At 60.9% G+C, this 19,717-nt stretch overlaps 1 protein-coding gene across 6 annotated transcripts in view; it reads right to left on the reverse strand.

Annotated features, from left to right (window-relative positions):
- The window catches only part of KIAA0930 (KIAA0930 ortholog), a 64,759-nt gene that overhangs the window by 11,523 nt on the left and 33,519 nt on the right, over positions 1-19,717 (reverse strand). Inside the window, exons 2-11 of one of the 6 annotated variants that reach the window (XR_003680172.2) lie at positions 17,089-17,240; positions 13,101-13,226; positions 12,923-13,000; positions 12,513-12,614; positions 11,119-11,259; positions 10,353-10,547; positions 7,424-7,586; positions 6,108-6,266; positions 5,235-5,755; positions 1,765-2,354 (exon numbers count right to left, since the gene is read on the reverse strand). Coding sequence is in view for 3 of the 6 variants with exons in the window: in XM_024127238.3 (XP_023983006.1) it covers positions 1,773-1,894; positions 6,108-6,266; positions 7,424-7,586; positions 10,353-10,547; positions 11,119-11,259; positions 12,513-12,614; positions 12,923-13,000; positions 13,101-13,226; positions 17,089-17,240 (1,238 nt within the window). In the remaining 3 variants the exon portion in view is untranslated. The other 5 variants (XR_008617600.1, XR_002892283.3, XM_024127238.3 and 2 more) reach the window with 5 other exon arrangements.

The raw sequence follows: 19,717 nt of genomic DNA on the forward strand, positions 1-19,717 counted from the left end.
CAAATAGGAAAGAAGTATCTTGTTATAAGCCTGTTGGCTTACGTGAGGCCAAGTCAGGAGGGAATTCAGTGTTGCTGTGGGCAAAAGCACAGACATCTTTTGTTTGATCATCCCCAGAACAAATATTTTTCCTTCCTCATATAAATTTTCCAGCTGTTCTGTCATTTTAACAATCGAGCACAAAGTACAGCATTTTTACACATTCAGCATGTATATATACAGTGAACCATGTCATTGTCTGGATTGTTATTTTACATTTACCCCTTCTGCAGGTATAAAATTCCCGAAGCTTTTCCCTTCCAGTCAGCATTTTTTTTCTAAGCCAGGGCATGCCAGCAGTTCCTAAAAGTGCATCTAGGTCAGAATAAAAACGCAAACAGCAGCATAGCCTTCAAGAGTAGGCAGTGAACAGGAATGCGGTTACTGCAGGTAGCTTCCAGGGTACAGACTTTCTCCCCACATGTCTACTAATCAGGTGACTGTCTTAAAAGGACCTCCTCGTTATTAACAAGGGGGTTGATCTGGATGAGAAGGAAGTCACCTCTTTCACCTACTAAACTGCCTCCTTTCTAGGCACCGTCTGTACGCCTTCCGAAGTACAGGCTGCCCTTGGTTGACGCCAGTTCAGAGAATCCTGGCTCCGGTGTTTCTGAGAGGTATCATGTGCCGTGACGACCTTTACTCTATTTCTAGATTTGTGGAAGTGTTCCTCGCAGGCCGCCCCCCTTTGTGTTGTCATTTTCTACAACCTTCTACAGTGTCTTAGGCCTTACTTGTGCCATCACCGTATGACGTAAGAGTGCCCCTGACCACGGAAAGAAAAAGCCACTGCCTGAGCAGTGCTTCCACCTGCAGGAACCGGAGTAGGAGGCTCTGGCAGAGGCAGCCTGAGGGGCTGTGAGCATTCTCAGCGTCAACCCGATGAACCGGGGCTGGGAGGCAACAGCCAGCCACAGTCCAAAACCACCTTCCAGAAGACCGGTAGCTCACGCGAAGCCTGCCAGAACGTGAACTTGGGACTCCTTTTATTCTAGTCACTTTCCCACTTCTCTCAGGGCCTTTGCAGAGGTTCTCTGGCAAAGGCTTGGGAATTTTATAGTGTAACTGACTTCATAGGGGCTGAGAGAGCTGACCCTGAAACCCATCTCTGATTTCATTTTGCAAATACAGCATCTGACCAAATGGCAGCTGCTGGCCTCCAGAACCCCTTGCTGACTCCCAGGCCTGCCACAGCCAGGGTGTGGGGTGGCTTCTGTCATTCAATGAAGTAACTTGTGTGAAAGCTCCAAAAGAAGTTTAAGACACCTCTGGGGGGGAATTAAGGTTCGATCAGTAAACTAGCACGCTGCTGTAATATCTGTAATCGGAAACACCCACTGGAGAAAAAAATAGGCGCTGATTCATCGGAGAAGAAATAAATAATACCCAACATGCAAATCAGCTTTCAAAAGAAATGCAAAATCATAAAGCACAGCTAGCAGCCAACCACAAACAACTGCTTAGGAATTACTTCTATCGTACGTGGAAGATGGTTAATCCAGAAGCTGTTGACAGTGCTGATGGAAACAGCACTGCCAGTTAGATCCTAATGTAGTCAACGTGTGCCGTCCTGGTGTTTCTGCTAAAATACATTTTGTAGAAATCATTTGAGTTAAGCCTCAAAGTAGTGAAAAATCTCAACAGGTTTTCTTCGCAGGTTTACGTATTCTCACACACAGAACTTGTTTGGAGACCATAAAAGACTGCTATTTACACCTAAATCGTCCAGCCTTCTAGGAAGTGGGGGACGAAAGACTGCACACTGGCAGCCGCGCAGCAGAGTTGGAGCGTCGCTGTTGGTTTTCATCTACTGAGCTCAGGGCTGGAACCGCAGCCGCGAAGAGGCCCGCCTGCCCTGGGGAGAGTAGAAAACTGTAAACACCAGCGCCTCCACGCGGCCGGCTGCCTCTGCTTCTGAGGCTCTACCCGCTGTGGACTCTGTACCCAGCCCCAGGCCACTCGGTGTTCAAGTGATTCGGCTCCTGTGCGGTGTCCCCGAGGAGTTCTCCGGGGCCGTCTGTTCCCGGGGCCCAGGCGAAGGGCTGCAGGATTCCTGTTCCGCTGAGGATCACGTCCGTCAGTGAACAGGAACAAAGGAAAAGAAGCCCCGGTGCACCCATCACCCGACTCCCGGAGGGACGGGGTGGGACTCCGGCCGCCCGGCCGGAGAGCAGCGCTGCCAGAAGGGCTGCTGACGCCTCCGGAGGCTACTTCCACTCCAGCTCCAGGGCCCGATGTCGGCCAGCATCACGTCCCTGTCGGAGTCTCTGTCCTATTAGGGCGGTTCTCTCTTTGAAGGGGAGTAATTCTGCTGTCTGATACACAGAAGAGAGAAATCCTGAACAGGAATAATCAATGTACCGGCAAAAGACACTTGGTTTTTGTAACTAAATTCCAGCTACGTTGGAAAACTGAACAGAATTAATCAGAGTGAAACCTATCACCAAGGCGCATTAAAAAGTTGACAGTTTTGTAGGTAAATCTATATTTTCAAGGTAAATCTTTGAAGAATTTTGGCCAGCAATTAAAAACCCCCTCATTATGATAATGTCGAATGTTGTTCAGAAGTCAGTCGTTAGAATGTACCAACTGCATAGGGACTTCCTCTGGAGTGTCTTTTAAGAAATAAAAGAAGTTTTCACATCATTCTTCAAAAATCTCTACTGACTCGTTTATCTGTGATTAAAACAGCAAAAATAGGTCCTGGTTCGATCTAGCTAGAGTCTTTGAAAAGAAAAAATACCACATCAGGAACATGCCTGTCTGTCGTTACCATCACTGACAGAAACCTAATTGATTTCTGATGATTTGTTCACAGTCCTTGAAAAGCCCAAACGTTAGCAAGGCTCTGACTCGCCAGAAGACCCATGCTATCTCCAAGTTGACTGGCTTTAGACTATTCTGCCTTTTCTTCTCTTTGACTACTTCTCTGTTACTTAAAAATAATATCCTTCTTTTGAAATAACAAGCCTCAGCTGTTTTCACAGACAACTGAAAGTTCCTCGCATCAGACATCGGAATGGAGACTAAACACTGCCCGAACCTTCAGGTGCTGAAGGAGATGGAAACAGAAGACACGGGTCTGACTCTAAAAAAGAAGATAACTTTCTTATTAATGTCCTAAAAAGCTCAGAGGTTACAGGTTTCTTCAAAGGAAAACTGCACTTTAATTCCAATTCCCGTTTAAGAGATGTTCACGCGCTTTGGCTGTCCCCTCGTTTTACAAGAGACAGGCATGTTCCCAGAAAACGAAAGACGGCCCTACAGGAAGCAAGATGTGTCAACACCAGGACGCCCCGGGATGTCGGGGCCCCGGTTCTGGCCCCGTCACTTGTCACTCTGTTACTGATGTCATTTGTGACCTTGAGAAAAGCAAAACTCAGAGTAACAGCTTACTGCCTAGTTACCAGGTGCCTCTAAGCATGTTTTAAATTCAGTGTCAGAAGTAGCCTCTGGAGGATTTAAGACTGAGAAAGGTCGATTCCACGGAACGTTCGTGCAGCAGTCCTGGGGCAGCACGGTGTCGAGGCTCAGTGTCGACTGGGGCCAGACCGCCTGGGTTGGGCTCCTGTTGTCCCAGCCTGTGTGTGGCTGCTCCCTCATCTGTACGAAGGGGGTGATGACAGCACCTAAACGTTTAGCACGGTGCCTGCACATGCTAGGTGCTACCTACGTTCACGCGCTTTACCAGTGAGGTGTGATCTCTATAATACCACCGTGGCCCGCACGTCTAAGCTCTGCAGAGCACGTTCACGCGTTCCTTGCAACTGGCCCTCAGTTACCCTTGCAGGCAGAACTCACATTTGAGGAGCCGATTTCTGGCTCCAGTGTGGGCGGACCCTTCTCGGGCTCCTCCCCGATGAGAACTGCACTGCGCGTGTGCCAAACTACCTCATCCTCCCACGGCAGATACGTTAGGACTGCATTTCTCCCAAGAACTGAGCCAGAGTCTTCAGACCCCAGAAGACCAGGAAGAAAAGCAGCCTGAAGGAAAAGCTGTAATTCAGCCGCCTCGGACACAGGCGTGGCGGCAGCGTTGGGCTCCCCAGAGAACACTCACCCGGCACCTGGGAACACCGGGCCAGGCTCACGGCTCCCTGAGGCTCTGCTCCAACACTCTGGGGCGTGACCTGACTCTGTGCTGCCCTAAGACACAGTTTTGGAACGTGAAGCTGTGCGGGGAGCTGAGATGCAGCCGAGCGCGAGCCGGGTGCTGTCGGAGAACGCAAGAACGTCCGCCCCGACCCCACCGCTCGCCTCCCCGGCCTGGTGACCGGGGTGTGGGGTGGGGTAAGCGTCCCGGTAGTCTGCCACCTGAGCTGAGCTATGCCGGAGGGCTGGCCATCTCGCCCTGACCCGGTCGTGCACCGGAACCCTGGAGACTGCGGTGAGGTAGGTGGTATCAGCCCCATCAGCCATCGACAGGTGGGCAAACTGAGGCAGAATGAAATGCAGTAGCTCGCCTTTAATAACAGCATACAAAATCTGGAGGAGCCCCAAAGCAGTCCCCGGTTCCCAGGGCCCAGCGCAAACCCTTAGAACGCGCAGAACGGAAACGGACGGGACAACGAGCCCCTCGCCCCTCTCCCTCTTCTCCCCCAGGGGATCTCTAACCCTAGGACACCAGGCACCCTTCACACATGCCTGAGGACGCAAGGAAAACAGAGCAGCGGAGACCCAGCTGACGGCTTATCCCCGTGGGCAGGGGAAACGCTCCTGTTCTCAAGGGGGCTCGCGGTTTATGGGACCAGCACGCCCATCCAAAGGAAATAAGCTCTAGGAAACCAGGGAAGATGAAACACCCTATCCCCTCCCCTGGCCCCAGAGGCCGGAGGGTCTGCCTGGAACCTTCCTGGGAGAACGCAGACCCCTCCTCGCCCTTTGGCAGGGACCCCACCCTTCTCCTGTCCGGCTACCAAGCCGTCCCTCCTGCCCTCAGAATCCAAATTCCGCAGGTCACGCCAGCTGAGGCGCAGACGGGGTGGCTGTCCCCAGGCTGGAGGTGTGTGTGTTGGTGATGCGCTTTGGCTGGAAGCAAAGGCCATTGTGGCAGGATGGGGGCCTGTCTGGGACCGGGCACGGGGGGAGGTATTCCCAGCCCAGGGCGAGACCATCAGACAGCCGTGTTCCCCGCTCCCCGTGAAAGCCATCTACAACCAGGAGTAAACGAGGGAGGACAGACGATCGGGACTAACTTGGATGCTGAAGGCCATCGGTACGGTGTCACACGATCTGAAACCGCTGTGCCTTAAGTGCTGCCAGTGTGACACACCGCGTGCCCCCGGCCAGTGGTCTCTGCCCGCCGTCTGTCGGGATGCGTGCGTCGGGTCCGTAGGGCTGGACTCCCTCTGGATGCTGGCTGCGCCTCCGCTCGCTCGTACGCCTCTTGGCGTCTCTGGTCCTCTTCGGGTGCAGAGGGTTCTCCAGAGACAGGCTGAGGGTGCCGGGTGGGTGGGCAGAGGCAGAGCAGAGCCAGCGCGGGGGGGGACGAGGCACTTCAGTTTGGGCTGGTGTTGGTGGAGCTGGCCCTGGCCCCGGGAGTCGAGTGGTCCCGCCTGGCTCCGGCTGCGGCGCTGGGTGGTCCGGAAGACCCCAGTGGCGGTGGACAGGTAGGCACTTGGCAGCACTCCCAGGACTGGGCGGGGCTGGAGGCTCCGCGTGGGCTCCGCACACGGCTAGCTCATCAGGACGGGCTTCTGCCGTCCTTCCAGGATGTCTAGGGCGGCGGGGAACACGCGGCGGTCACGCCCCCGGCGCTCCATTTACGAAGCAAGCGCGCCACTCGTTCACGGGCGTTTTCTCTCCCAGCCCTCGGGGAACCGCGGTGCCGGGCGCGGCCTCCGTGCAGACGGGGAGCGAATGGGCCTGGAGCAGCCGCACCGCCGGGCGAGGCCACGGGGAACGGGGCTCACGCGGGGCTCTGGAGCCACTGCCCGGCACCGCCCTGCGGCCCGTCAGCGAGAGCTGCGCCGCCCCCTCGACTCACGGGGTGGGCGCCGGAGCTCGGCCCAAGGGGACACCTTCAGGGCCACGGTCTTCCCAGAGGTCCCACGCAAAGTCAAAATTACCTGTTAGAATCCGGTGCAGCGGCAAAGTGACGTAGGTTAAATGTGCGTAAAGAAGGAAATAACCGTCCGTTCTGTTCAGCTTCAGCCAGGACCCGACCAGGGAGCGCCCCGTGCCGGACAGGGACCGAGACCGCAGGTTGGTGGCATTGTGCAGGTCGGCTGCAGGGGAGAAGGCCGGTCAGGCCCAGGCGGCGGGGAGAACACCTCCCGTTCCAGGGGGCGCCTCCCTGGCCCAGCCCGACCCTCCGCTGGGCGCCCCATCGCCCCGGCCTGTGACGCCCAGCGCCCCTTCCTGCCTGTCCAGCCCGATCCTACCCCTCAGGGCCCACCCCTCCGAGCTCTCCCTGCCACCCCCTTCTCTGTCCTGGAGAGTCTCCTGTGTGGGGTCCGGCCCATCGCCACACTGTGTCGCTGCGCTGCTCCCCGCTGGCGCTGCCTCTCCCTGGGAGGCCGGGCGGGGGGTGAGGCTGGGACGGCCCGTCACCCTCAGCCAGTCTACGGGCCGCCCAGGAAGGCAGGCTGGGGGCTACGGGCGCTTTCCTGCTGGTCTGGAAGTGAGCCGGGGTGAGGAAGGCCCTCGCCCAAGCTCCCTCAAGAGCAGGCCGAGGCCGGTGCCGGCGTCCCCTGGCCCTGGCCAGGGTCTCGCCCAGCGGGCCCTCCGCCTCTGGGTCCTGCCGGTCGGGAGCGTTCAACGCCACAGCCCAGCTCCTCCAGATGCCTTCCCGCTGCTCTTCTGATGAACACGGACCCGCCGCCCCGCCGCACGGCTGGCCGGCGGGGGGCCCGCGTGCGCAGAGAGAGCGGCGCGAAGGCGCAGGCCGGCCGGGAGACACTGCAGGCCGAGTGCGTGAGAACCAGGGCCTCTGCGGCACCCGGGCCGAGACGCCCAGCGGGCCGCCAGACAGACAGGCCCGCGGGCTCGGGGAGGAGGGCAGGTGAGCCCCGAGGGGACCGCACGGAGCAAGGAGAGACCCTGAGGGCCCCCCGCCCCCCGGGGTTCCAGAGCGACCCGAGAAGAAAGGCCAGGGAGGGAGGTGACAGCACGCGCGCGCGGACCGCGGCGCTCCCCGCAGCCGGCAGGCGTCTCCGCCACCGTCTCCCCCACCGGCTCGGCCGGCCGGGCAGAGCAGCGCGGTCGGGGAGGCTCTGAAGCCCTGAAATTAGTGCAGACTGCCCGCTGAGCGCTGAGCGCGCCGGGCTGGGGGCGCCTCTCGGCGGGCCCCTGTCTGTGTGTCCACGGCTCCGTCCCCAGCCGGGCTGGCCGGCCCTCTAACTGTGGAGGAGGGAAGGAAGGAGCTCGGGAAGGGCAGCGTCACCTCCCCCGTCATCCTCCCGGAAGAGTTCCTCGCTGTCGTTGGCCGAGTGAGACTTCTTCATCTCCGCCATCCGGCCCCGGGGCACCTTCCTCCTGAGGGACGGGGAGAAGAAGGCGGGCCGGTGGTTGCGCTCGGGCGTTGGCGGAGTGCTGAAGGAGGTCACCTGGGAACAAGGGCCGAGTCACCAGAGCGGCCCGGCGACCCGGGGTCCCAGCACCCACCCATCTCCCGCCTCGGACGACGCGGACACCCGCCCTGCCTGGGCCCGGCGGGCGCTGGCCGCCAGCGCTGCCCCGGGAGGGACCGGGCTGCCCTCCTGCGGGCCTCAAACGACGCCGGTCAGAGGGTCGTCAGAGCCCAAAGCAAGCCTGGCTGCCGACGCAGCTCGAGCACCCGCCGCGGCACCCAGCCTTCCCGGCCTCCCACGACGGGAACCGGCATCAGCCCGTCCGACAAAGAAGAAACTAAGGCGGGACAGCGACCCTGACGTGCCCGGGGTCACCCAGCAGGATGGTGGCCACACCGGGGGGGGGGGGGTTGCAACCCAGGTCTTCTGCCCCTAAGGCCATGCTCTTCACCCTGATTTCTTCTTTTGGCTACTACGTCCCATCCCCGTCTCTCCCAGCATCTTTTCATAGACGTGCAGTGGCCAAGCGGTCCATGCTTCCATCTCCTCCTCTCCTCTCTTCCAGACACACTGCCAGTCACCACCCATTCTCCACACCCACTCAGGGCAGCACTAAGGACAGACAGGCACGTGACAGTGGTCCCTGCCCTCGAGGAGCTCACAGTCTGCTGGGGGCAAGAGACCCAAAAGTGACAACCACAGACCGAATGTTGGTTGTTGAGACAGAAAAAGGGAAGCACAGGATACAGGGGAGCACAGAGGCAAAAGGAATCAACAGCCTGGGAAATCAGGAAAGGCTTCCCGGAGGAGATGCCGCTCGAGCTGGGTCTTGAAGGACGAGTAGGAGTTCGCTAGGTGAAGAAGGGGGGGAAGGGCGTTCCAGGCAGAGGGAACGTGGCCCATCTCCTCCCTCCTCCCCATGCAAACAAGAATCTGAGGAACGAGACGAGCTGGGACTGAGACTTCGGGAGCCCCATCAGCCTCCTCGTCACGGCTCCGACATCCACCAGAGTCCCGGCGGCCGCTGGGCTCCAGACGGTCCTCCCACAAGCCAGGGAAGGTTTTTAAAAGATAAAAAACAAACACCAGAAACCACAATACACACAGAGTCTGCATTTGTCATGCGCTGGTTACAAACGACCCCTCTGGGAAAGGGAGGGGACAAACGACAGTGAGCACAGAGGTGGAGGGGGCCCGTGCAGTCCTGGGAGGTCAGGGCCTGCCACTGACAGCTGCGTGACCCTGGCAAGCCCCTCCCCTTGACCCCAGGCCTCCCTGCTACTATGGGCCAGGGACTTTCCCAGGCACCGTCACCTTCACCCCCGCAGCCACCCTGAGCGAGAAAGATCATCACCCCCATTTGACAGATGGAAAATCAAGGCCCGGGCAGGTCTAGTAACCTATCTGTGGTCACTCAGCAAACAAGTGGCTGGAACTGGCACCCAGGTTTGTCCAGCCCAAGCCCAGGCCACGTCTTCACAAGGGGTTTCACATACACATTCGTTAGGGCCTCAGTGGGCAATTTAGGACCAAGGAGAAGAATAAGCCTCCTTATCTCAACTGTAAACTACCTCTATTCCCAAGACAACAGAGGCCGCTGCCTGGAATTCTCACCCATCATCGCAAAAAAGAGCATTTATTGTTTCTGTTCTGCTTGTAAAACACATTCATTGCAGAAACTTCAAAGCAAAAAAAAAAGACACACAAGGAAGGAAAACTGCCATCTGACTACCTGGAGATGTGCGAGGTGAACGTAATTTTACAGGATTAAAAGTATTTCAAGTACGCGCTCCCCCGTCTCGGGCGCGCCAGCAGCGATGTGCGACTTACACGCTCAGGAGCCATTTCCCAAGCAGATCAGCAGCCGTCCCCACAGTGGCTGTGACCTGAGGGCCCCATCTGATATGTTCAGCGGCTCCTCTGAGCCCCCAACACCTCAGGAGGCAGGTGTTTTCACCCCATTTCTCGATGAGCAAACTGAGGCTCAGGAGAAGAGACCTGTCCCAGTTCACGCAAGCAGCAGCACCTGGATTCCAGCCCCCCAGCAGCCCCTCTCCTGGAGGTGCCCTCAGTGCCCTGTCTTCATCCAAGACGCCCAGCGCCAAGCAGCCCCCTCTGAAGACCCAACTGGGGCAAAGCAGCCAGTGGGCTGGAGACTGTCCCCTGCCTGGGCCCTGGGGCCCCCTGGAGGCTCTACGAATAAAGCTGCCACTGACCTCAGCTTCCCACCCACCCACCCCTGGGGAAGGACAGTGGCCTAGAAAGAGCAGGGCTCAAAGGCTCAGTGCTGTCACACGAGAGCCATGTGACCTGGGACAGGGCAAGTAAATCGGGCAAGCCTGGGTCCCCAGGCCTGCAGACAGGAAAGCTCAGGCCCACCCACGGGCTGCTGGCGGGCTCCCAGCAGTTCAGGCGCACAACACCTTGTAAGCAAGTGGCCCGGGCAGAGAGAAGAGCTGGGCGGCCCCAGGGCCTCTGCGCTCCGGCGGGAGGCTCGCTCCTCACGCCCCCTGTCTCACTCTCCGGGAAGGCTGGTCACGTGCCCACGCTCGCCCAGCAGGTCCACTGAGGCAGGCGCCAGGACCCTGGAGACTGAGCCCCGCTGCAGCGGCAGCTCAGGGCCCCGGCACTAACCTGCTGTGCGACCCTGGGCAAGTCACTTGCCCTCTCTGAACCTCGGCCTCCTCCCCGGAAGGCTGGGGATGATGACACCTACCTCACTGGGGGCTGTAAGGATCAGGGAGACGGTGGGAAGCAGATCTGAGGGACGGGAGGCCCCTCCCCGAGCTGCGCAGCCCTTACCCGCTCGTGCGTGGGCGAAGCCGGGCTGGAGTCCTCTTCGGTCCCGCAGGGGGACGTGTCACCAGTGGACACGCGGCTGACCGCCATCTCAGCGTGGCCCTTGCCCTGTGGCCCCTTCATGCGCACAAACTCCATGTTGTTGTACTTGTAGAAGCCAAAGGACATCTTCTGTGCCATGCGGGCAGCCACACTCACCTGCGGACGGGTGGGAGAGGGCCTGAGTCAGGCGGGTAGGGAGGCCCGCTCCCTGGGGGCACGAGCAGCCCCTGAGGGGTGCCAGCCCACCTCCAGGGCGACCGAGCCCCGGCTGACCCGGGCTCACCCACAAGGCAGGGCGGCGCCGGGGCGCTAGGGGTCCCTGGCGGATGCCCCTCTCAGCCCGATGACCACGCCCCACGCAGGGCCAGCACAGGCCGGGAAGAGAGCCCCAGCCCAGTGGGACCTGAGACCACCTCCCCTGTCCCTTCCTCCCAGGCTCCAGAGAGAGGACGTCCTCGGGACAGCGCTCAGCTGCGGGAGAGCGGCCCGTCCACCTGGACTCCTCTCCCCTCAGTTCAGTCAAGCAGGGGCCAATCCCAGGAGGGTCTTCCCTCGGGGGCCGGAGTGGGCCGAGACGTGCTGTAGAGAGCACAACACAACCGCCTAAGGGGGCTCCGGGGGGCTGCGGGCGCTCCGAGGAGGGGCAGGTACAGCTCCGAGCCGGGCGAGGGCAGAAGGGGGCCTGGGGGGTGCCCGCCCCTGGGCCCCGCACCCGCCCTGCACTCACGCGGTTGTCGTACACCTTCTTGAGCGCCTCGTAGCGGATGGAGCCCTGAAAGATGACCCCTTGGAACGTGTTGGTTTTGTCACTGGCCACCAGCTCCACACAGACCATCTCTCCTTCGCCCACGGTCATGTCGCTGAACACCTGGGGTGGGGCGCGAGGCAGAGGCGGGTTCATCACCTGCCAGCTGCCCCCACCCAGCCGCAGCCCGGCTCCCGGCCCGGCACCCTCTCACTGGCCCAGGGCGGACTGCTCGGGAACTCCCGGTTTGCAGGTGGGGACGCTGAGCCACGGACGTCAGGGTATTTGCTCAAGGCCCCCCGCGGCTCCACCGAGACCAGCACAGGAAGGCGGACGGGCTACCGCGGGGAGGGTGCAGCGTCTACAAGGGGGTGGGGTTGGTAACAGTGACTCTGGGACCGGAAGAGGACGCACCCGCCACGGCCACCGAAGGACACTGCCCTCGTCACTCTTCCTCACGCCAGGGAGTTACACGGTCCACGGGGACCGTCTGGCCCGCTTTCTAGGATCTCCTCCACCCCGGCTGTGGGCGCCCGGCCCACCCGCCCCGAGCTTCACGGCTCGCGTGCAGGCACCAGCTCAGGCGCCCGACGGACGGACCGCCCGAACGCCGGGGTGGCCTGCGGGCGACTCTGCACCCCACCCCTGCTCGAGTCACCACTCCCGGGGGCCGGTGGACAGGCCGAGCTCTGAGGTCATACAGACTGCGGTTCATAGCTCAGCTCTGCCGCGGACAAGCCCTGTGGGCCCGAGATGCCTCAACACACCAATCCAATCGAGAAGAGCCCTGAAACACAGGCCCCCTTCTTCCTGAGTCCTCCCAGGGCCCCGACCCACTCCGGTGGGTACCGGCACCGCTGCCAGGGCCTCGACAGGGGAGAGTGGCTGGACAGGAGCTGGCAGGGTCGCGAGTGGGACGCAGCTGGGTTCCTGGCACCCCACGTTTCCCAGTCGAGTCACCTGCCTTGGGCCCCAGTTTTCCCAACCTTAAAATAGAAGCTTGGTCCACACGACTTCTAGAGCCCCAGCCATCTTGGACATCCTAGGATCCCAAAGTGTGGAGGCCCTGATTCAGAGTTTAAGGGCCATAACAACGATTCCTCCTGCCTGGGAAGCACTCTCTGTAGGCGTTTACGGCGCATTCTCCCATTATTCATGAGCTCTTTGATCTTTCAACCCTGATGCCCATTTTACAGATGAGAAAACCGAGGCTCTGAGCCAGGTGAACTCACTTGCCGCGAGTCAAACAGCAGGAAGAGCGGGAGCCCAGGCCGGCGCCCACCGCCTTTCTGAAGGCGCGTGAGGCCTGAGGGAAAAGCGTCTCGTATTCCCTCGTATTCCCTGATGAGGGGGACCTAGAGGGAGACAGAGCCCACCTCCTCAAAGCTGTCGATCATGAAGAAGATGTTGGGGTAGCTGATCTTGGATTCTTCGCCTTTGCTGTCCATGGGATGTTTACTGGGGGATGCGAACACTTGCTGAAAGAAAGGAGATGCGAAGGACTGAGTGTGGCCCCGGCCCTGCACCCAGACCCGGAGCCACTCAGTGGGGTGGAGCGTGCTGCCCAAAGCACAGGTCACCGCGGTCACACCGCCCAGAGCCAGGCCACGCTCAAGGCTGCCACTCGGGAAGAAGCCGTCTGGGATGACTGGTTCAGTGCTCCTGAGCAGGACACAGGCCCCCGGGGGCTGAATGGATTTCTGGAGCCGGACGCTCACCTCGGGGCAGGGGAGGGAGGAGGACGACTTGCCTCCCAAAATAAACACGGGGCGTCCAGAGGGCTCACCTGGGATTTCTTCTTATGGATGTGGATGTCCCCCCCATCAGCTCGTGTGCACACAGCACATGTCACCATGTAGTCCAGCTGGAAGAGAGCGCAGGACGGGGGTGTGGAGGGGTCTGCTGTCCCTCGGGGCCTTCTGACAGCCCCGCTCCCGGAGCCCTGCCCCGCGGCACCCCTGTACCTTCTGCAGGATGAGGTTCAGGCAGACGCTCTCCTCCCAGTCGATGTCAGGGTCTCCGAGGCCCGGCAGCTTCTTGGAGTCCCGCCGGTACACCTCCACCTCCACCTCGGGCTCGGCCTCAGCCAGCTGCGAGGCCCAGGGCAGAAGTGAGTCCCAGCCCCACGGGGGCATCTTCTCCCTCACCACTGCACCCGCCGGGTGTTAACGCAGACGTGGACTCCAGCCTTACTCCTGGGCTCTCTAGCTGTGCGACCCAGAGTTCACCGAGAACTCAGCCTCCAAGGTCGTCCCTCAGGCCCTGCAGCGGGCGGGGGGTCCCAGCATCCTGTGCCGCCCACGCTGCTGCTCTCACCTCGCCTACCGGCGCCCGTCCACCCATCCACCCTCCACCACTGGCCTAGCGCAGGCAGCCCTGGGGTTGCTATGGTGACCGGGTACCGCTAGGCTGCAGGATGAGGAGGGGGCCGGAGGCAGCCCGGGCTTGCCGCAGAGAACCCGCAGCGCGCAGGCGCTGCGGTAGGGCCCGCGGCACGCCTGCCAGGGGCTTGCCTTTCTGTTCTTTTGAGCAGTGCGGGCAGAGAAGCTGCCTGGGAACGGCTGTGTGGTCTCCCCACTCCCCGTCCCTGCCCACCGCGCACCCCCAGGCCTGTGGGGTCTCCCCACATCGCTGCCCGCCGGCTGCCTTCCAAACACTACCGGCAGACGTGACACGGCCCACCCCGGCAGGGCGCCGTCATATGTGCGCCTGACACGCCCCTCCCGCTCTGCGGGTGCCGGTCCCTGCACACGAATGTCCTCAGTCCTACAACATTCCGGCCACATGTCACCTCCTCCTCTTTGTGGGTCCCAGACCCCCGCACTCTTCCCACCATCACAGCACGGACGGCTCCGCGTGCCACTGGCCACGCTGTCTGTCAGTCCCAACAGACTGCGGGCTCCCTGAGGACCGGGCCGAGTCTGAGCCATTCTGTGCTCCCAGCGCTGGGAGAGAGGCATCTGTACAGAGCTCACGGCAGGTGTTCGATGGAACATTCCAGCACGTGAACAGCTAGACTGCCACACGCTCCCACGGTCTCAGGCTCCCCCCAACCTTCAGGAGAGCTCGCACGTGGCCCCGGGCCTCCTGCTCCAAACTCCTCAGTCCTGAGTCCAGGGTTCTTTCCCCGCGAGAAAGAGACCATCATCTGCCCATTCCTTTCGCCTCCCTGCCCGGCCACTCTGGGAACACGCAGACCTGACCTCTCCCTGTTCCCGTCTGCCGGCCTGGAGAATTCAAGGCCAAGTTGGGCTAAGAAAACCCTCCCTGACTAGAACCGGGCACCGGTTCTCCAGGCACCGAAATCCAAGGCACAGCTGAGAGTCTCAGATGTGCCCAGTCCTTACTGGAGCCTCTGGACTCCCTGCCTTTGAGAAAACACCAAGATTTTGCAGAAAAAAAAAAACCCCATCATCTGCAATGTGAAGCCCAGCAGATGTCAACAGGCCGGAGAGGTGGGGGACAGAAGTCGGAGCCCACAGCCCTGCTGCCTCCCTGCTGTTTGCCCTCAGGCGGCTGCTCCCTGGCTCCAGGCTGCTCCCTGGCTCCAGTCTCCTCGCTGGCTAACCGTGGAGGGAGCAGTGCCTGCACCCCCGGAGCCGTGCCGAGGACAGAGGAGAGCGCGCCCGGCACGGGAGTCGCCGGCTCCGAGGCTCCCAACACTCTCACCACCCTCTGCCAGGGGACCCGTGTGGGCACATCACCCAAACCTCTGGCCCCCCAGGTGTGTGCGATGGGACGGCCTTAACCCGGCCCCCTCTTCCAGGAGAGGCTGAGCCCTAGAGAGGAGCCGGGGAGACGATGGGACTGGAGGGGCGGGTGTGGTGACCGGGGGCCTTGGGCCAGGCTCCCGAAGGTGCTCAGCTCAGGATCTCTCCACCAATACCTGCCCCCAAATTCCACCCCTTCATCCCTCCCAGGGCTCCCCCCTGCCCACACTGAGTGTGGCTCGCGTCCCACCCAGCACCAAGGCCGTGCAGGCGAGGCCTGTGCCACAGCCTCTGGCCACCCGATCCAATGGCCCGTCCCCCTCTCGTCCTGCATCCCCACGCCTGCCCACTTCCGGAGCCCTCCACCTCTCCAGCCAGTCGCTCAAGGTCTCCAGCTGGTCCCTCCCATGTCAGGCTGGCTCAGGGCTCTGTCCCAGGCCTCTCTGTTACTCCGCCAAGGCTCCCTCCTCTTCCCCTGCCATCTTGGTGCCCATGGTCCCAAATCTGTAGCTCCTCCCTGACCTCTCTGCTCAGCCTGGAAGACACTGCCATCTGGATGTCCCACAGGCACCCGCGACTCGACCCGTCCAACACCTGCCCTCCTCCTGTGTCCCCTCCAGATTCACCCCGGGCCGAGCCAGAGACCTGGCTGCCAGGCCGCGTCTTCCCTCCGCCCCGCGTTCAGTCACCTGAAGCCCTGCTAGTTAAGCCCACTTCCTGGGCCTTCCTCGGAGCTGACCCCTCCTCCACACCCCTCCCTCCCCCCGCTCGGCGCAGCACCGGCAGCTCCTTGCTCCTACTCTGACGCCCTCCAGCCCTTCCTCCACCTATGCCCGAGAGCCTGCTACATGGAACTCCGACCACGTCCCCTTCCTCGGTTTATCAGGCTCAGTGGTTTCCCAGGGCTCTGGGGATAAAACCCCAATTCCTGGGCATGACCCTCAGTGCCCACGTGATCTGGCCCCACCCACCTGACGTGCCGGGTTCCACCTTTCCACACCCAGCCACACAGACCGCCGGCAACCACCTGCACGCACGGGGCTGCTACGTGCTCAGGCCCGCAGCTTGGCCATCGGCCCCTCTGCCGCGGAGCACCTTTTCCTTCCCTTCAAGACTCACCTCACCAGGTGGCCTCTGCTGACCACGCCCCTCCCTTCCGGTCGCTGCAGCTGCCACACTGTGTTGGCTCCACGTGATGCACTGCAGGGTCCCAGTACCCACTGGCCCCAGTGACAACACGGCCACAGCCGGCCGCTGAAGACACCAGATGGACACCAGAGGACCCTGGCCCATCCCTGGGCCTCCCTGCATGACACGCAGCCCGGCCAGACCAGCCACATGGCCGCCGGCATGCAAGCCACCATGCCTCCTTTGCAGCGGGCACCAGGCCTGTCCATCTGCAGAAAACCCATCACACGTCAGGCTCAAAGAGCAGGCACACGGCAGGGAAGGCACCAGCGCCAGGTAACAAGCCCCGGCCCGGGGTTGCAGGCCCTGCGGTGGGCACGCTGCAAAGACCTGCCTCCGCGGCCCTCCCGTTTCTGTGTATTTAAAGGGAAGCAATGTGTTTCCATGTTTGGCATACAGGTTGCTTAAACATTTTACAAAATACTAAATAAAGCTTCTGAAAAACATGCAACGTCTGTTCGATCGACTGCTCAACACAAACTTAGCGGATGAAACACCTGAGGCGACTCATTTCACCTGTGAGCCCTCGGCTTCCTCTCCCGTAAAAAGGGGATAATGACGCCTGCCCTGCTGCGTCGCTGGGAAGACACAACGAGTCGGGAGGCAGAGAGCTCAGCTCCGTGTCGGGAGCGTGGTGAGGGCTCAGGGGCTGGGAGGCACGAGCATCGTCACCCAGCCGGCTCGGCTGCCCGCGGCCAGGGAGGACCCCAGCCCGCTGGGGTCGAAATCTTGGCTCCCCCATTTATTTACTAATTATGAGATGCTGGCCAAATCACCCAGCCTCTGTCCGTGTTTCCTCCAAGGTCCTACAGCGATAAGAATCGCTGCTTTCCAGGCTCGTGGTGAAGATTACTAATGATGCCTGTCGACACAAGCCCAGCGCATCCGCCACCGGACGCGTGTGTGGCCATCCCCGCACGGCTCCTGGCGCCTGGCAGGTGCTAAGTGAACACGATGTTCCCCTCGTGACCCGCACAGGACTGCAGGGAAGCCCTCTCTCACACCAAGAGCAGACCTCCAGGGAGGCTTGGCTGGGCCCCGAGGGGCCACTCACCTTCCGCCCGTCGACGGCGCCCTCGCTGCCCACGTACGCCAGCTTCCGGCGCACGTAGAAGAGCATGTCGTCCTGCCGCGGGGCCCACTTCTCCATGAAGTAGGTAGAGAACATCCAAGTCCAGAAGACGATGCGGTCATCCTTGAAGCACCCTGCACAGGGAGGCCAGAGAGGAGTGAGGAAGGATGGGTCAACCTGGCCCCACTCCGTGACCTTGGCCGGGCCCGGGCCCTGTCCCGCCCCCCCGCCCCCGACCTGTGTTTCTGGTCAGAAAGCGGCCGGCCAGGGCTCTGTGATGTTCAGAGCCCCCTTTTCCCTCACACCCCACCATGGGGCACCCAAAGAGGCTCAAGGCCACCTCCCAGGAGGCCCACTTCCTCCACCCGGTGGTGGCCCGGGACACCCCCCGCCCCCCCGCCGCCGCCCATGGCACAGTGGACTCCAGCCTGTGGATGAATCAGCAGCTTCGGTGGGGAAGGAAAGACGGAATCCAAGGGAACGTCATGGGCAGGCTGTCTGGCTGGGAGCCGGAAGGGCTTAGGAGGGGAGATCTGTCAGGAGGCACCTCCCTCCCCCCATCCCCACCCCAGGCTGCGGCAGCTCCCACGGAGAATCCGACTTAAAGGAACAGCTGCCCCTTTGCCAACCACTCCCAGCCGCAGGCAGGAGGCAGGGAGGACGTCCACCCTACCCTCACCCTGGCGCCGCGGAGCTTTCGGCATGCCAGACTGACTGACTCTCCTTTTTATTACAAACAGGATTTCCTTATGATAAACCTTCATGGTAGTCTTTCCCACACAAGGAGAAAAAGCCCACAGGCTCTGGTAGGAAGGACTGAGTTTCCACTCCAGCTCTGCACTTGCCATGTGACAGCAGGCAAGCATCGCAGCCTCTCTGACCGCCAGGTTTCTGGGGGTGAACACAGACTGAGACCATGGGCGTGGAGAGCCCGCGCCTGGCACAGAGCGGGACCCACAAAGGCGGGTGTCTAGACAGATCCGACAAAATTCCAAGATATGCTGCAGAGCTGTTTCTTAGAAACCCAAGATATTAAATTGCTCCTGGTTTCTTTCTCTTCTCTAGAAACTACTTTACCACCGTGACTGAGCCCTCGCACTTGGGTGCTGGAAGGACCTGACCTAACCCAACCCTGGAGGCGGGAACCTGGGGGCCGCTGATGCGGGGCTCTCCCTTGTCCTCACAGGCGGTACAGGGACTGGCCAGGCCCCCTGACTTGCAGCCCATGCCCCCTCCTCCAGGGAGTCAACCATCAGGCTCTGGAAGACTGAGCCGCAGGCAGAAAACCCCAGCCTTTGCTTACGTCACCATGACCAGAGACCCAGGCTCCACACCAGCTCCTGCCCTCTGCCCTCTGCAGGGCTGCCACGGGCAGTCTGCAGCCCGCCCACTCCCACGCCCTGCCTGGCTCCCATGCAGGGAAACAGAAGGGGCCTCATCAGTCAGGCGTCCAGGTCAGCGAGCCTGATTAAGACAAAGGCCACCCGTCAGCCTTGGGGGCAAAGGCTGGGAGAGGCCGCAGGACTGACAGGCGCATCCCCAAGCTGGCAGGCACCAGGTGGAATGTGGCTGTCCGCATCATCCTGCATCACCGCCCCGGACATTCCTGCCACACCTTTAAGACAGGCAACGCCCAATTCACGCCCCTACAGAGCCCTACAAAATTAGGCAAAGGGGCCGTGTTATTCCGAACAAAACAGAACTCTCCCGTGACTTTGTTTACTCTCAGCTCCCCCTGAGCCCAAAGCCCAGCAGAAGGCCTGTCAGGCGAAATGCTCAAAGACTGCCCACACCGACTGCTTCCTGGTCCCGCGGGGGATACAGAAGTGCCAAGCAGTGGGTCAGGTCCCCAGTCCCCACCACCTGCCACAGTGAAGTACAAGTTCACCAGCAGCATCACTCAGGGTCAAGCGCTGCCCGCCTCGGGCGGCACTCTCTTTTTATGCTGCAAGCAGAGGAGCCTGGTGGTGCCTCGGGCACCCAGACGGCTACGACCTGTTACACATTTGCCATGTTGAGTGAGCACCAGGCAGAGCTATGCAGATCATCTCACTAAACTCTGCCTGCATTCGGTTATGACCACTGCCCCGGTTCACAGAAGCAGCTGACTCTCAAGAGGCTAAAAAGGAGCCCAAGACCACAGAGTTAGAAACCGCCAAGTCCTCAGACCTGTCAGACCCCCGCGTTGAGATTCTTGGAAAATGCTGGACCCAGATAATGAATGCAAAGCGCTTAGCAGGCAGCTGGCAACCCCAGGAGCGCGATGAGGGAGGGGTTCTGGGGATGGGGGAGGATGCAGGGTTTGCATGCAGGAGTGGAGTGCTGGAGGTGGCACAAAACACATGCCACTGTATCCTCTAGGATTCCACGTGCCGCCAGGCCTGGCCCAGCGGGGGCCACACAAGGGGTCCCACGTCCCTGCTTTAAATGCTGACAAATCACTTTCTTCACAGCTCATCCGGCCGGGTTAGTGAGGGAGCCTGCACGTCCCAAGAGACTGAAGCAGACTGCCTGCCAGTACTTCCTCCTAACACGAAGGCTCAGCTCACACAGGGCTGCTGGGGCCCAGCCCGAAGGTCACCCCGGGCCAGCTGCCCACCCCCCCCGCCGA

The sequence above is a fragment of the Physeter macrocephalus genome, chromosome 6 (assembly GCF_002837175.3).
Source record: "Physeter macrocephalus isolate SW-GA chromosome 6, ASM283717v5, whole genome shotgun sequence".
Lineage (NCBI taxonomy): Eukaryota > Metazoa > Chordata > Mammalia > Artiodactyla > Physeteridae > Physeter > Physeter macrocephalus.